This window comes from Manis pentadactyla, chromosome X (genome assembly GCF_030020395.1).
Source record: "Manis pentadactyla isolate mManPen7 chromosome X, mManPen7.hap1, whole genome shotgun sequence".
Taxonomy (NCBI): domain Eukaryota; kingdom Metazoa; phylum Chordata; class Mammalia; order Pholidota; family Manidae; genus Manis; species Manis pentadactyla.
The window spans coordinates 63,698,959-63,715,962 of NC_080038.1; the positions used below are offsets into that span (position 1 = coordinate 63,698,959).

At 54.0% G+C, this 17,004-nt stretch overlaps 1 protein-coding gene across 6 annotated transcripts; it reads right to left on the reverse strand.

Annotated features, from left to right (window-relative positions):
- Positions 1-1,627: 1,627 nt before the first annotated feature.
- Positions 1,628-15,920, reverse strand: ZMYM3 (zinc finger MYM-type containing 3). Of its 6 annotated transcripts, none has more exons than XM_036898235.2 (25): positions 15,740-15,919; positions 14,308-14,993; positions 13,295-13,338; positions 12,907-12,973; positions 12,160-12,454; positions 11,757-11,934; positions 11,192-11,410; positions 10,753-10,903; positions 10,385-10,500; positions 10,144-10,230; positions 9,865-10,015; positions 9,464-9,636; positions 9,111-9,276; positions 8,353-8,450; positions 8,111-8,273; positions 7,719-7,834; positions 7,405-7,579; positions 7,076-7,222; positions 6,504-6,607; positions 6,033-6,201; positions 5,593-5,744; positions 4,873-4,987; positions 4,099-4,353; positions 3,212-3,329; positions 1,628-3,110 (listed from the first exon to the last, which is right to left on the reverse strand). In XM_036898235.2, the coding sequence occupies exons 2-25, from the start codon at positions 14,972-14,974 to the stop codon at positions 2,918-2,920; spliced, it is 4,119 nt and encodes a 1,372-aa protein (XP_036754130.2). In that variant the 5' UTR covers positions 14,975-14,993; positions 15,740-15,919; the 3' UTR covers positions 1,628-2,917. The 6 variants fall into 6 exon arrangements, with proteins under 6 accessions (XP_036754130.2, XP_036754128.2, XP_036754131.2 ...); XM_036898233.2 differs by having other exon boundaries at positions 12,907-12,979; XM_036898236.2 differs by having other exon boundaries at positions 7,719-7,831; positions 15,740-15,918.
- Between the last annotated feature and the right edge of the window lie 1,084 nt (positions 15,921-17,004).

Here is a 17,004-nt window from a genome sequence, read left to right on the forward strand (position 1 = left end):
CCGAGTGATCTTGTCCACTTCCAGAGTTTTAGCTAAGAGCTCTTTGCAGATGACCTCTAAATTGACACCTCGTGCATTATGCTATGTGAAATAAGTCAGAGAAAGACAAATACTATATGATATCACTTATTTGTGGAATCTAAAAAAGCTGAACGTCTAGAAACAGAGTAAAATGGTGATTTCCAGGGGCTGGGGGCAGGAGAAATGGGGAGGTGTTGGTCAAAGGGTGCATACTTCTAGTTATCAGATAAGTAAATTCTGGGGCTTTAATACTCAGCATGGTAACTATAGTTAACAATACTGTATTATACACTTGAAAGTTGCTAAGAGAGTACATCTTAAATGTTCTCACCACAAAAAAGAAATGGTAATTATGTGATGAGATCAAGGTGTTAGTAATGCCATAGTGGTAATCATTTTGCAACATATAAAAGTTTATCAAATCAGTACCTTATACTTATACAATGATGTATGTCAATTGCATCTCAATAGAGCTGGAAACATAATAAGATACTTCATCTCCCCACTAAGCCTCAGACATACATTTCCAACTGACTAGTATACATGGTAACATGCAGTATCAATATTGCTCTTTCATATCCATTTTGTCATCTGACTTTCACAATTCTGTGAGAAAGGGTGCAATATGAATGCACTTTCCACATGAAAGTTTCAATGTAGTCTTGAACCCACCTTGTTACTGACCAACTCCTACTCCTGCTCCCCAATGGAAAAAAATAACTACCATGAAAAAAAAACCCACCCATTCCCCAACTTAGGTAACGGCATCTCACTCTCCCAATCATCAAGGTTAAAAACCTGGGATTCATGCTCCATTCTTCCCTCTCCCCAAGATCCTTCAGACTTGACCTTCAAAATGTCTGAATACATCCTCTCTTTTCCTTCTCTATCCCCATAGCCCCCATGGAGGCCCATAGAATCTATTAGCTATACTCTTCTCACTGATCTTCCAGCCTTCAGACCTGAACCCCCACCCCCCACTCCATCCTTCATATTGTTCTAGGGACCTCCTCCCCAGAGCAACAGATCTGATCCTGTCATTCCCTGGTTGGGAAACTTAAGTCTTGCACTTCCCATCCCTATGCCTTTGATTTTGCTGGTCCCCTAAGTCCCTCCCACTTACTCTGAGGCCCAGGTCAAATGCCACCATCGTTGTGAACTCTCACACAATCTCCCCGTAAACTGGAAATGAGTTCTTTATTCCTCTGCTCTCCCACAGCACTAGATATTTATTTCATCCTGCCTGTCTTAGAACTAGCTGTGCCCTGGTCTGTCTCCCCTCTAGCCTAGGAGCCTGCTAGAGATAGGATCCTGGTCTGATTAATTTTTATCTTCACTGAAGCCTGTAATGTAGGTCCTTAAACATAGTAGGTCCTTAACAGATAGCTGTTGAACACATTTTTTTCCCTTAAGTGTTTGGAAACTTGTTATAAGAAGGACGATATTCCTAGTGGATTCATTCAGTGAGGCAGGTGAAAATGATTCTCAAACTGAGGAAGTACTCCTTATTTCTTTACCCCTTGTGAGATCTGAAGTTGTCCAGCATTGCTCCTCTACATCTCCCACCCCTACAAACACTGCTCTCCCTACCCAGAGAAGGCAAAAGACAATTTTAATTCTTTATTTGAAACAAACAACTTCAGAGACAGAAGGTTAGTAGTGACAACAGCTTCTCATTACAACACAAGGGTGGGGCATGGCTCACTGAAGGGACAGGTCAGGCACCTCAGAACAATATATACAGTTTAAACAGTGGCTAAACTGATGACAGTTATAAAAACACAAAGAGGAGGCTGGGGAACAGCAAAGCCATCAGGGAAGGAACTGGGTACCCCCTTTGCCAGACGCTAATAGTTTTCTAGAACTACAAAGGCAAGATGGGGAAGAAAGATGTAGGCAGTGGGGGCTGGACCCATGCCCACAGCTCCTCACCTATCCTTCGACCACAGATTCCATCCTGCCTGACCTAGGGCTCCCCCAGACTTAGCCTGGTTCTTTTTCTAGGGGAAGAACAAGGACAGGGAACCCAGCCCCAACCCAAGTCAGAAGAAGGTAGTTTTAGCCTTGGGACTGTCCATTGAACTAAAGGGAGGCAGTTACAGAAGAGGGCTAAAAGCATGTTGACATCATGGGTCATGCCAACGTAAGATGGCAGAGAGAGACGAATCCATAAACCAAGGGGACAGGAGTCTATTCCCCATACTTAAGAGCCATTCTCTGCATTTGAGGAAAAGAAAGCATTTGGAAGTTTTTTTCAATTGTGGCACCAAGGGTTGGTGCTTGCAGGGGTGGGGAGGGGAGACAAGGTGGGAAGGGGGTTCCAACAACCAGTTATTTTATGAGAGGGGAGGGGTGTCTAAGCTCTGTGTTTTAGTTAAGTGGTCCCCTCATAACTTTCATCATTTATTTTGTATCTTTCATACAAGACCCTCTAGCATAATACTGGGGAATAAGAGAGCAGGGAGTGGGCCCAGGGCACAGAAGGCAGCCAGGTTCTTCCCTTGGCCCAACCTAGGAACAAGGGGCTTTCCCTACACGGATGGGTCAGGGAACCCAAAGCCAAAAGGATCACCAGACCTATCCACACTCCACCCAGAGTCTGGCCCCAGGAGAAGGCGCTTACTCTGAAACATGAAGAAAATGACCTAGCTGGGTTTCACCCATTACTGGGAGGCTGGCCCCTGATGACAGATGACTGGGGCCCCATGGTTATCCAGTGGTGTGGAAGGAAGTAAAAGCCAGGGGTTCCTTGGGGAAGGCAGGGAGGGATGAGTAGAAAAGGGTAGTTGGGGGCCCCTCAGAATTGAGTAGCACTGGTTCCTGGGCCAGTCACCCTATGGGATATGGCCACAGGACAGATACTGGTATGAAAGATGGACACAAACAGCACATGGGCTCAGTCCAGGTCTTCCTCCCCGGGGCGACCCAGCTCCTCATAAATCTCACGCACGGCCAGAATGCGATTGAGCATACTCTCCAACATGCTGCGGTCCATGGGGATCACAGAATACCAGAGAGGTGACTCAGCGATGCAGGACCGCTCAGGTTGCAGGTAGAACACATCGTTGCGAGTCCGGAGGCTTTCGGGACTGCAATGGTGGGAGCAGGGGTGGTAGGACAGAGATCAATACCAAGGCAATGTAGATCTCGTGGGTCCCCAGGCCAACGTATTCCTGAAAACCCAACTCACCATTTTGAGAGATAAAATTCATAGAACTTGACAGGGCAACGGAGGGGATTCATGCGGTTCTCACGCTGCTCTAAGACTGGGGCTTCGTCTTCTCTCTTCCGTTTCCCCGGACCCATGTCTGTAGAGGAGGAGGCACATGATTTAGACCCGCTAAAAGCACAGTGTCAACGAGCCACCTCCAAGAGCACAGTCCAGGACATGGGGAGGAGGCCTCAGGTCACAGAATACAGTCTCATCAAGAACTAAAGGTGGAAGAAGAATCAGTCAGTCTCCCCACACCAACCAAACATCCTGTAAGGGTGTTGCTCTGCAGCCCACCCAAGTTGATTCCCTGAAGAGGTAATTTCACAAGTTATACAGACAAATGGACAAAAGAGCCCTATTGCAAGGTGGGGTTTGCCTTCTGAGATACAGCAAAAGCGATGGCCCCAGCCCCCAGTGCATTAGTCCAGGTAGGGGCTCCAGCCAGAGAAGGGGCCTTGGGAACTGCACTCAGATGGGGCAGGATGCCAGGGCCAGAATGGAAACCAAGGTGCAGTTCCTATTACACCCAATAGCAAAGAACTACAGAAAGCCTGTCATTCACCCCACCAACTCTCCCCCACAGCCAAACACACCCCATAGCTTCCTACCTGTCCACCACCCAAAAAAAGTAGGCAAGCAAGTAAATTGCTTTGAAATGAGGAAAGGCAGGAAACAGGCAGCTGGGTGGCCTCCTATTTATGCAACAGCCACTGCCCATCAGATTGAAGGACTGGCTGTTTTCACTTTTCCTGCAAACACAGGAATGGAAGGATAGGGAAGCGAGTGGCAAAGGAGCTGGCAGTTACAGCGGGTGGTAGGGGAAATTGGAGAGGGGGTAGAGCAAAGTAGGGGCAACCTCATACCTCGCCCTTTCCTCTGGCGGACTGGGGTGTAGTAGCGGATGCTCACCACCTTGGTGGTGCCCCGAGGGGTGGTACACTTGCGGGATTGCCGCACCACGTTGGTGAAGGAGAGCTGCATGTGCTCCTCCGCTGTTTGCAGCCCAAAAAACTTAGTGTTGAAGAACATGAGGGTGTTGAGAAGGACAAAGGGGGAGTAGACCCCCAGCTGCTTACACTCCCAGAGGTGCTCCTCCTCCACTCTGGAGAACACTGTGTCTGCAAGAGGCAAGAGGGAGAGGCTGATCAGGCGTGATGGACTACCCTAAGCCGATCACTTCTGATCCCAGAGGACCTGCTCAGAAGCACTCACCACACCCTATGCCCTGGGGAAGTGGCCACCATATAAAGCCCTGACATCGAGCTCCAGGATACAGCAGGACTGGATTTTATAGTTTCCACCTGCTGGAGCAGCTCTTACCACCCTCAGTTCCAGGCAGGTCAATGTGAACCTTGAGGAGCCCACAATTTCTTCCTTTCTTTCTTCCCTTACCACCCACCCAGGCCACCTTACTTGTGGGCCCAGAGAGGGCTCTTCAGACCTAAATCTTGATGCCCTCCTCATGTTCAAGATCAGTGGCTTCGGCTCCCCTAGCTCTAAGCCCCGAGGCACCCAGCTACATGCTCCTGCCTTTGGCCCCTCTGTGAGGAGGGGCAGACCAAGCAGGCCAGGACTCCTGGAAGGGTGTGTTGGAGTGGAGGAAAGGGCACAGGGGTTGCTGAATCCCTGTCCCTTACTGTTGGGGAGGAGTGTGGGCTGCCAGGTACTCAGAGACTTGTTGAGTTCTTGAACGAAAGTCAGGTAGTAAAGGTCCGTGAAAATGTTCACCATTCGGTTATTTTCCAGCAAGTACTAGAGAAAGAAAAGCAGACACTCATAAAGCTAGATGCCAGGTCCTAGAGGAAAGACAATAGTGCCGAAGGCCCCAGGTATGGTGGCCTTGAGAATCAGGAGATGTTGGAACAGCTAGCTGCATGGCTCAGTGACGCAGAGTGCTGCTCCCCAGGCACACCTATAAACTCCGAGGGACTGAGGCCTTACTGGAGAAGGAGGAGGTATGGAGAAGATGTGTCCTGGCTGGTTCTTCCCAAGCCCCCCAGACCCCCTTGTCAGATAATGCATGGCCAACTACCCCCAGTGGGGAGCAAACACTGCCCAACCTCCAGGGAGCCCAGGTCTGCCCATCCTTCCCCTCCGAGAATGGGTGTGAGAACCACCAAGGGGACCCAGAAAGCAACGAAGACTGATCTTTGGTCCACAGTCCTGCAGTGCAGCTTTGATTTTAGAAGGGTATTGACCTATCTTGTCCTATTCAGAGCAGGAGATGAAAGGCAAGCTGCAATCTCAGGATAGGAGGAGACAGGGTGAGGAACAGGGAAAGGGACAGAATCATTTCTGGTGAGACCCTGCCTGGGGTGCTGACAGTGAAGACAAGCGAGGCAGTGTGCAAGGGGTACCTGCTGGATGCCAAGACACAGATAGTAGATACTGTCAGGTTCGTATCTTTCACCATTGGGTCGAGTGATTTCTCTCACAAACTGGGCCAGACCGTAGTTGAGCTCAGCAGCTGAGCAGGCCAGAATGTCCTCTTTGATACGCATAGGCTTGGCTGTGGTGATACGTAGAGGAGGTGGATGGGATTCAGAAAAGTCCACATGGAAAATTTCATTTAGCTCTACCATTAAGCCCTTTATCCCTCAGTCACATCCAACTCCAGAACAAACCCACCAAATATAAAAGAGCCTTTAGCCTTGAAACCTGGACAGCATCTCCCCTTATTCTGCAACTCCTCCCCATCTGTACAGAATGCCCTTAAGTGATCAGGGATCAGCCTTCCCAGCCCTGCCCCTTGCCCCTCCCTCCAATCCTTCCCCGCCTCCCTCCCCTGGGTACTTACGACCAAAGCGCAGCTCATCCCCCTTGCTGGTTTCTCCATTGGCATATTTTGACTGCACCCAGCACTTCCAAGCATTGACACCATAGGAATAGTTGAGTCCAGTACAGCTGGGCTGGCTGCTCATGGAGTCCCGGGAACAGCTCTCCGAAAGCACCAGTCGCTTTTGACCCTGGAGGTGAGGAGAAAGGCGATGGGGAGGTGGAGGAGGCAAGGCTGGGGGCACCATGGCAGTTAGTCAGGACAGTGTTTTCCACCCAGAGGAGGGACTGACAGAAGAACACAGCAAGCTTCCACAGCACAGAGGCCCCAGGAATGCTCTGCTGACCTTGTCAACTGGGGAGAGAGCAAAGTCCGGCTGTGTCACAGTACTCATGGCGGTGGAGGAAGGACGTCAGAGAAGGTCAAACTGAGGCTGCTGACCGCACTACGAGAACACCCCCTAAACCGGCCCTTTGAGCCTCCAGCCCTCACCTTCCTCATGGTTCGGGGAAGGTCTTGCTCAGCAGACACATCCTCAGGCCCTACCAGGCCACAGTCAAAAAGGAAGTCTACACTGGGGTTAATGTCCAAAGGATCTGTTTGAGAGGAAAGGAAGAAGATATCAATTGTTTAAGATCTCAACCCTGTGGGCCTCCCACCCCACCCCTGCTTGCCCACTTGACTCGAGATAAGCCTCCCAGACCACTGCATTACAGCAAAGCTGTACCAAGGCCACACTCAGAGGCATGGAAACACAAAAACTCAACGGTGGGAACGTTCATAACACTCTCAGACTGCACCTTCATTTATGGTCAAGGTGTTTATGGTCAGTCACCATGTTTATGGTCAAGATGGTGCATTTTACGTTATTGTACCACAACTTAAAAAAAACAGACTCAGGTGTGAAACGGGGCTCCTGCATCTCAGGTGCCACCCACTGTGAGCACCTTCTGTTGCAGGGTCACAAGAAGCACTGTTTAGGGTCATGCTCAGGGTCACAAGGAATGCTCCTTTCCTGACGGCACAAATGCCACTACACTTGGCATGCCTCAAATACTACTCACTCTTGGGGAAGTCCGCCTCCAAGTCCTGCCCAGGCTCATCCAAGACATTGGCCATCTTGACAGCCATGGCCAGGACATCGTCTCGAGCTGGGCCAAACAGGTCACAGTCTTCCAGAAGTCCCTCTGCACTCTGATTGCTCACCAGGTCTAGGAGGTGGGGAGGTTGGCTTAGTCACTACAGCGCCTACCTAGCACCCTCACAGGCTTTCGGGGGCTAATCCCAACCATTTCCCCGTCCACTGGGCACCAAGATCACCACTCTACACCCTCTTATGCAGAGACAGACTGGTAGCACCCTGTCTCCCTCATCACTGCTTTCCCTGGCATACCGCAAAGGTCAGATGAGGCCTTGTCTAACTCCTCAGCCTCTGCAATCATTTCTGCCATAGCCAGGATGTCGGCCTCCAAAGGGTTGGAAGGGATCTTCACCTTCAGCTCCTCAATGGTCTCCACGATCTTGTCTGTGCTTTCCAAGGTAGTGGGCAGGAACATGGGCACAGGCACCTGGAAGCATGAATCCCAACTGAACGCCAAGAACCCCACCAGTGGATGAGAGGGGCAGCTGGTAAGAGTAAGGCAGAGGGGGCATCTCAGTCCCAGAAAGGTGAAGGAGGAGCCCACCAGGAAGGGCAGGGAAACTTACTGGGATAGGCATCGAGAAAGGCACTGGGACTTTCTGGCAGTACAGATGCATAGGCACTGGCACAAAGATGGGCACTGGGATGGGCAGCACAATCACCTGCGGCTTCCACTCTTCTGCTGCCGAGAAAGGGGTCTTTTCAGGGCCCCTGCTAAATGGGTGACATTCAACCCAGGACCCAATGGCTGCCTGTCATCCCCAAAGTGCTAACACGTGCTCAGTGTCACAAAACAGCCTTTGAACCAAAGGCTGAGAGACAACTCCATGATTCTATGGCAACCATACACATGATATTTCGGCCACTTAAGAAACCCTCTCGTGCAGCTCCTGGGCACAGGGCCGGAGGCCTGGGTCTATGGAATGTGGCCTGCAGCATCCAGGTAATCCTGGCTCACCTGTCTGACTCCCTTTGGACTTCATCTCCACCTTGCAGGAGACCCCCCGATTCTGCATCAGTGGCTTACACATGGCTGCTTTGTTTTTGCGAGGTGTTGCTGGGGGCGGCGGGGGTGGAGGAGGGGTGGAAGCATTGGGAGCTGATCTGGTCTTTGCAGGGATCTGTAGAGACAAAGGAACATTAGTGCCACCAACTACGATACCCACCTGAGACCATCCTACCCATTGGCTTTGCCCTGACCTTGCCCAGGTTCCCATTTTCCTCTGGGATCTTCACTGCACTGCTGTTCTCCACTTTGGTTTGAGAGGGGGTCTGGGGCTTCAACTCAGAAGACTGACCTGTAGATCAAAATGAATGAATGCTCTCAAGTGAGAGGCTAGCTCTCCATTTCCTTTACCCCTGTTCCTAGAGAGCTTCACTAAAAGGCCCCCGAAATGCAAAGGGGAAGTCTGGAATTTCCCCTCCTTGCCACCCAGTTCTAGTCTTATCTAGACCCCAGAACAGAGGCCAGGAAGATTCTTTGCTCCTGGCTGCCAAGAAAAATGAAAAATATTACAGTTTCCCCAATCACCCATAATTCAAGACCTTTCATTTAGATGGCCCTCTGGAGTTTCGTACCCCTGGAGTGGCAGAGGGGCCAGCGTACCATTTCAGAAACATCACCAGACTTCAAACTCACTAAAGGTAGAACTAACGCTGACACTCCCTTCACTCTGAAAACTAACCACAGCCCCCACCTGCCCCATCCCATGTGGGTAGGTTCCCATTCCCTAAAAACACATCCTTTACAGAAAATCAGTGGAATCTAAGAATCCTTACATAAGTCTCCCCTACCCCCCACCTAGCACCTGTCCGGTCTAGAAGCTAAAAGACAACACAGTACCAGGAGCTCGGGCCAGGGGTGCAGTGAAAGCGAGAGGAAGAAGAGAGGGGCCAGGCCCAGGATTGGACGAGTCCCAGCCAGATGTACCAGAGCGCACCCCCTGTCCAGGACTCACTGTTCAGGAGGCTCTCCGGCCCACTCTGGGTATCCAGGTTGGGCTGGTTCTGCTGGCTGTAGAAGCGCAGCAGACACTGCTGGGTGCAGAAGTGACGGATCTGCCCACGCCAGTGGATGGTCTCCAGCAGCTTCCCCTGGCGCTTACAGGCATGGCACCGGGCCGCCTGGGGGTGTTGACAGGATGGTCAGACCTGCCTCCCTCACACGTGCTGGGCCCTTCAGCCTGGGAGGAGCCAGGCTGCTCCTGTCAGAGGCTGGGCCAGCTGGAGCTCCCTCCCTGGAGATGGGCCACACCCGGATCACACACAGAAGCCTCCCTGGTCCTCCTTTCGAATGCTCTGCCCCCCTTACCTTGCAGTACCACAGCAGGTACTTGCTCTTACAGTCCTCACTGCAGAAGTCCCAGGTGCTGCCATCCAGCTGCTCGGTAACTCCGCGCTGGCAGGTCTGGGAGCAGTAAGTACAAGTGATGCAGCACAATCCCAGCTTCTTGGTGAAGTCCTGTTTGTACAGCAGCACGCAGCCTGGAAAGAGGGAAGAATCTGGAGACACAGAGGTCTTCATGGCCACGAGACCCAACCTTTCCAAGGTGGACCACCTGAAACCTCTCATCTCTTGCCCAAAGCCCAAGGATGGACAGCATAGAGTATCCTAGCCCTTGCCCAACAGACAGCATTCCAAGCCCCGCCTCCTTTCTCCGCAAGCTCCCTGCCTGACGTACAAGGCCTCCTGCCCCTTTTCCAGTTGCTTACCTTCACTGCAGAAGCTCTTCTCCACCCCACTGAATCGGAGCTTCTCATGCAGGAGTTTTTCCTGCCGACAATGCTCACACTGGGACACCACACCTCGAAGCCGCTTGAAGTCCTCACAGCAATCACGGCAGCAGAACTGGAACACCTGGTCCTGAGATGGGGGCACAGGGCGGGGAAGACAGAGCTGTGACATCCGGACCTGGTGCGAGCCCAGCGGAAGGAGCCCTTCAGACAAGTGTCTGGTCGTGTGGCAGGATGTGGGTGGGGGTGGGATCTTACCTGCCAGTCCAAGACCTCAGGCTTGCCACTGAAGAGGCTGTGGCAGTAGTGACAGCTCAGGTGAATGCCCCCCTCAGGGCTTGTGCGCTGGAGGGAAGGAAGACAAGGGAGGTGTGTGGTGGTGGTGGAGAGGGGAAGTCAGGCTGGCTCTTTGCCCTGTCCAGGCCTACCTACCCCAATTCTCATACCCTCTCTCTGTTACCACATCCTTCATTAATTCCCAGTCCAGGGTCTGGAGTACCTGGAATTTGGTCCAGCAGCTGGGGCTGCAGAATTGGTAGACTGTGCGATCAACCTTGTTGTAGTAACAGGGGTCAGAGTGGCTGCGACGGCAGAAGCTGCAGGGTCGGGGAGGGCCTGGGGCATAGAGAGAGAGAGAGGGAAAGAGAAAGAGAGAGAGCAACGGGGGGAGGGGAGGTGGAAGATGGGGGGACAGAGAGAGAGAGAGAGCACACAGAAGGTGTAAGGCAGTGCAGAGATGGAACAGGAGATCCACGGGGAAATGTGGTGGGGCTGAGGTTGGGCAGCAAGGATTACTTCAGAAGAGGGGGGTATGGGAGGTAGAAGGAAGGCCAGCAGGGGTCTCGGAGAAGAAGGCTTTGCACCTACCAGTGAGCCCTGCCTGCTTCACTTTGTAAGAGGTGGTGCAGCACAGGGAACAGAACAAGCTGGTCTTGCCATTACGATCCACATGTGATAGCATCTCAAAGTTCTTACACAGGGTCTTGCACCAGACACAGGGGTACACACGTGTGTTTTTCTGTGAGGATGGGGAAGGAGAGGCTGAGGCTGGATTTGTCCCTTCACTTTTATTTGTTAAATTTTTAAGACATGAGATATTTCAGACATACAAAAAAGTATAGACGATGATAACAAAGACCTGTGTATCCACCAGCCAGCTTCAAAAATAAAACATAACAGGTACAACTGAAACCCCCTTTATTTGTTTTATTCCTCCCAGCCCTCGACCCATTAGGCACCTTTATTTTTTACCCAAGAACCACACCCCCATCCACAGCCCTCTAAAGTGCTACTCCCTCGGCCCCACCTTCTTGTATGCCCCCAAGCAGGTTGTGTTGCAGAACCGCTTTTGCTGGCCCTCGTGGAAGAGGAGCTCGGGGCCAGGGGTCCCCATCTTGCTGTAGATGTAAGCCCCGCACTGGTCACAACAGTTGGTTTTCAGTCCCTTGTTGGCCCGGAATTTGGAGAAGCAGGAGTCGCTGCAGAGCCGGTGCACCACACTGCCATTGCTGACCTCATGTAGGACCTGCCACACACACAAACACCCTGAGATGGGGCCTGGCCACTACCACCCCCCCAATGCAAGGACAGCCCGCCCCGCCTCACCCTAGACCTTCACAGTGGACAATGGGCCCAGGGACCCCCCAACCTGCACATCAGGCTGCCGACTTGATGGTGAGGTCCTGGGAGGCAAGGAAGGCCAGCTGCACACATCCTGGAGAAGCTCTATCCTTGAATACGCTCCCTCATGATGGCTGCCTCTCCTCCCCACTCCCTTCTTCCACAGGGCCTGGCCCCTGCAGCCCCAGGATTGCAGGGGCAGCTCAGGGCTGGCCAGGCTCTGTAAAGCAGCCCCCATCGAGCTTCCTCACCTCTCCTGTCTTCTGGCATATGCTGCAGCGAGTGGCGTCGGCGGGGTCCCCAGCCTGGGGCATTGGGCGCTGCTGCTGGGCCTCATAGAGAGAGAGACAGACGGACGTGCAGAACTCATGAAAGGAGCCTCCTGAACCAGTCTGCGCCACAACTGAGTCCTTGGTGTTCCAGATCTCCCTGGAAGTGGCAACAGGTCTGGATATTCTCCTGGCACCACCTGCTCATTTCCTCAGCTCCCACCCCCTCCTCCGCGGATCCATGACTACAAAGACAAATTTGCTGGGACCCCTGCACTCAGCTGCCTCTCCCTACCAGTTCCTCCCTGCTAGGTCCTGCCAACAGTCTCTGTTTCCCCTGTTATTCCTGGCCTGATCCCTGTCTGCCCCACACTCTGAGACGTACTTCTTGCAGAAGGTACAGGTCTTTTTGCCTGAGGGCTTCTTGGAGAAAGTAGTGAGGCAGGATGAAGAGCAGAAGAGCTGGGGCAGCCCCTTGCGCTGGTAGGCCGTCTGCCCCTTCTGCAGTGGTGTCCGGCAATGAGCACATGTCATCTTGGTGCCTGCTGCAGAGCGCCCTGCCCTCTGGGCCACGCTTGAGCGTAGGGACATTCGAGGAGAGCGCCGGGGCCGGAATGGCACAAAGTCCTCGTCATTGGGGTCATCTACCATGGCATCAGAATCCTCATCTGACACTGGAACTGAGGCAGCAGGGGCAGGAGCAGTGAGGAAAGGCACCTGGGCCGGCCAGGTCTCTAGCCATCCCCCAACCGACCAACAGGTAGCTCCAGTGATACTGGGGCCCCTGGGCCCCCACCCCTGTAGTTCTTGCCTTTATGCCCCCGCCCCCATTACATTGATATCTTAAAGTCACCGGTGTCATGCTTTCTCTTGGTTACTCCAGAATCGCCCGGGGAGGGGAAGAGAGGGCTCTAAGTGACAAGATTCAGGAACAGGGATGGCAGAGCTGAAACAGGAAACTGCATTCTCACTGCTCTTGTTTTCAATTTCCCCCACTGCCCCTGGTTCCCATGCCAACCCGGAGCAGAGATAGGCCCTTCACACTCTGCATGGCAAGGCACAATGGGAGCCGGGCGATCTGTGGCCTGCCATGCCGCAGCCCACTCATCACCCTTCCTCAAGTCCTACTCACTGCTCTCAGTGGAGTCCACGACCTCAGGTTTGGGAGGCTCCACTCTTCTAACGCGCTCACTTCTCTTCTGTACCTTGGAAACACGGGAGGGAGGAAAGTTGACACCAGGGCCCAGCTAAAGGGCCAGCTGCACTAGTAGAAGGCTTGGGGTAGTACAGAGGTGGGAGGGGGAAGAGAGAGTAGGGACCCTTGGCCCAGCCCTTCGGAGGAGGGGAGAAAAGGAGGTCGGACTTTCTTCTTAAGAAGCAGTAGACACAGAGCTCCCGCCCTCCTCCTAGCTCTCCTCTCACACACCCTCTACAGAACATCTGGGAGGGAAAATGAAGGGTCTGTCGTTTCTAGAGCTATAGGGGGAACCAGACTTCTTCCAATCCCCTCCCCCACTCACCCTCTCTGGCGGCTTCTCACTCGCCTTCCCAGTCTGGCCATCTCCTGCAAAGGAAGCAGAAAGCAGCCTAAATCTTGACCTGCCCTCACCACCTCCTCCCTAACCCAACCCCTGCCTCCATTCCTGGGGAAGAACTTACTCAAAACTGAAAGGGAAAACTCGAGTGCCTGTGGCTTCTTGGTGCCCCTCTCAGGGTTACCTTGGGCTCTGTACTAATTGTGGGGGGTGGGGGTGGCGCAGCTATCCTCCATGAAAAGAAAATCCTACCTCCCACCAGCTTTCTGTCCCAATCATTGGGAATTAAGGAAACACAGGTAACACACCTTTCGAGAATTTATAGTTTATCAACAAAAACAAATGGAGCCTCCCAGGGATAGCAAAGGAAAAAGCAAGCATTAACGTATGGGTAGGTTCCCCTGGACTCAGGTGGTTATATAAGCCCTAAAGAGCCTGGTCACAGCATGGGAGAGGCCCACCTCCAGGCAGAACAGGGGAGAAATGACAGCCTCTCAAGTCTAGGCTGTTGCTCCCCTATCAGATACACAATCCTAGGCCCTGCATTTCTATCATTCTCCTAAAATCACTATGCTGTTGGTGGCTCCAGAACCTAGTTATCATTCCTTAAACCGAAACCCCACTCATCTAGAAAACAGCTGGAAAGATCTTAGAACCAAGAAGCCTGGTGTCCCCCCCAAATCCTGAAGAAAGAACCCTGGTACCACGGCCCATTGGTGCAAGAAAATGGGAAACTTTCAACCAAATCCACCCTTCCCAACCCACCCCCCAAAAACCTCACCCCTATTCTTCCCCCACAGCTGCTGAGCTTCCCCCACCCCTACTTTCCTTAATCTTCTTCACACCTCCACTCCTCCCTTCCAAACCCCCAACTCCTTCTTCATGCACATCTCTAACTCTACCCTCCTCCTCCTCCCCTTCTTCCCCAAACACACAGCCACCCCTCCTTATCCCCACCCTCTTCCCAGCCTGATTCTCCAGCTCAGTAGGCAACCTACCTGGTAAGGAAGTGTGTGCAGAGGGGCTAGGGCCCCTAGGTTTGGTCTGAGAACTGTTGATTCCATCCCCCACGGTCTCTCCCACGGAAGGGCTCGGGGGAGCATTTGGGCTGTGTTGCTGCCCTTGGGGAAGCTCCTCCTCCTGCCCAGGGGAGCCCCTTCTCCCTGTAGCTATGGAGGTGGTCGCCTCCTCTTCAACATGTGGGGACTGCAGGGTTATTGGAGAATCTGGAGCCAAAGGTGCCAGCAGCCCCTCAGGTAAAGAAGGATTTGCCCCAGCCCCTGGGTCAGGTGGCACCACCTCAGGGGTCTGGTCCCCTGGTCCAGGATCTAGGGTCTGATCTCCTGCAGCCCACACAAAGGTTCCCTCCCGACCATGGTCCATCTCTGGGGGAGAGGGGGCTTTATAGAGCAGCCCCCCCAGCCCCAGCAGGTCAGTGGCTCCATCCAGGACTCCAGGGTCTTTTTCCAGGCCAGCTGGGGTATCAAGCAGGTCCAGGGCTCCTGAGGATGGAGAAGGGCCAGGAGGGGCCCATCCTCTAGTTGGGGCAGTCTGGGATTCCAGCAGATCTTCTCCAAATTCCATGTCTACTGGAAGGTCTCCAGCCAGGGGCTTCTCTGGCAGGGTCAATGGGTCAAACGGACTGGGGAAATCACTGGGGTCCATGAGGATGACTGGATATGGGCTGTAGATAAAGGGTAGAAGAAGGGGTGGTCTTTGCCAGAATTCCTTCCCATGTAGGTTCTGGGACACACCCCATCATCCACTTGGATAGCTCACGAACAGCCCCCACCACAACCAACAAGCATTTCCACAGGCTTTAGTCCAAAAGACCATTCCCCACCCCCCCCATACAGCGCCTCCTATGGGGAGAGGCGTTCCCGTCCTGGCCCTGTGCCCACACTCGCCAGGCAATGGGTCCATCCACCCACCCGACTGCCCCCACCACCCCACTGTAACTCCCAATTCCCCTCCCCCATTACCTTCCCCCACCAACTCGGGCTGAACGCCCCCTTAGAGTCTCCTAGGACCATTGCCACCAGAAGCCCTTCTGGCCCTCGCGTGCCCAGTTTCTATCCCCTACCCTCTCTCTTGGGAGCCCCCCAGCTCCCCAGTCCTTACCCACTCGGTCTGGCCCCAACCCCCCTCCCCGTGCTGCAAGGTCCTCCCTCAACCCTTCCCTCGCCCCCACAAACTGCCCTTCCTAACCCCTCCCCCCAGTTACCTTGCAGGGTCGCCCACTTCCTCAGCCCCGTCCCCCTTTCCCATTGCTCCCCCAGTTCTCCTCCTCCTGTTGCCCACCTCTCCCCGCAAGCATTTACAGGAAGACATTTTGGAGCTACGATTTCTCCTTAGACCACCCCCCCACCCCCGGCTACTGCGAGATCCCGCCTGCAGGTTCGGTTCGGCTTGATCAGGCCCGACCCCTACCTGCGGCAGGGTTAGCGTACCCGCTACAAGCCTAAAACTGCAGACAGCGACGGACCCGCGCTCCTTCTCCACCTCCCTCCCCAGCAGCCGGGACAGGGGTCGCGGCCCCTTTAAATGGCAGCGCCGCTCACAGCGCCCAGCGCTCTGCACCAGGCGGGCGGGCGGCGCCAGCAACCAACCCCATTGGCTGGCTCGAGGAGGGGGCTCGCGAGACAGCGCCGGCCCCCGGCGCGAGACTCCCAGCCCAGTGGCCGCCTGGAAATTGCGGAGTGGAGTCTAGTCGTTGGAGATGGAGCTAGAGCCCCCGCCCGAGGCCCCGTTAGTTGAGGAGGAAAAGCTAGCCTCCGGAGCTTTGAAGCCCGCCTCCGGGAAAGGCAGCACCCCCTTTCCACGAAAGGGCCGAGTACCCTAACCCTCAAAAATCAGATCTGCGCACCTGCTTCTCTTACCTGGCTCAAGAGTCAGGCCCCCTCCCCCGTCACACCCGTGCCCGCCCTACCTCCTGGAGCCCACCCTACCAGTGATCCCCTCCTCTCATTCAAATGGTTCCTGGTCCCCTCCCCCTCCCCGTGTCTCTCTTCGCTTCCCACTCGTGTTCAAACCCCCGCGTCCGCCCCCCCTCAATAGCCTCTACCTACGCCATGCAGCAGGCGCCTGCCAAGATTACCCTCCCCCCAACCCCACCTCTCCAGGGCCCGCCCCCTGGGCGACTCAAGGGGTACTGACAGTGGAGTGTTGGGGGAGACAGACCCAGCCCTCGCGTGCCCCTCCTCCCCTTGTCTACAGCCTCGGGCCCTCTTAACCATTCTGAGAGTCACAGTTGTGGGGTGTCTTAAGCTTGGTCTCCAGCCACCCAGAGCGGGTTAGATGGTTCTGGCTGAGTGACAACGCCTAGGCAGTAGCTGTTACTGCTTGATGACCCCCAAACCAGGTCCTGCAAAGACACTCCCCCACTCCCTCAACGGTCTTAGGGTAAGTTCTGGGATCTTCTCCCTGAGTCTTCCTGCAGGAGCTCCCTGCATTATCTCCTCAGTAGTTTTCCTCCCCAAGGCCGACAGCTCTCCTTTTCTCTGTCCCTCTCTAGCTCTCTCTGTCTCCCTCTTTCAGTCCCTGTCCTATCTCCTTCTCCCTCCCTCCCGACCGCCTTGTCTCCCTGTCTCTCTTCCCCTACGGCGCACTGCTTCTCCCGGTCTCTTTTTGTCTCGGTCTCAGTCTCTACCTCTCTTTTGCACGAGCACGCACACGCACGCGCGCGTGCGCGCGCG

Excerpts from the sequence above, each read along its gene's own strand:
- ZMYM3 (XM_036898233.2), bottom strand. The coding sequence starts at position 14,974 with ATGGACCCCAGTGATTTCCCCAGTCCGTTTGACCCATTGACCCTGCCA. Across the intron at positions 8,451-9,110 it reads GCCGGAGAGCCTCCTGAACA|GTCAGTCTTCTGAGTTGAAG; the intron begins GTGAGTCCTGGA and ends TTTGATCTACAG. Across the intron at positions 7,835-8,110 it reads GTCCAAAGGGAGTCAGACAG|CAGAAGAGTGGAAGCCGCAG; the intron begins GTGAGCCAGGAT and ends CTTTCTCGGCAG.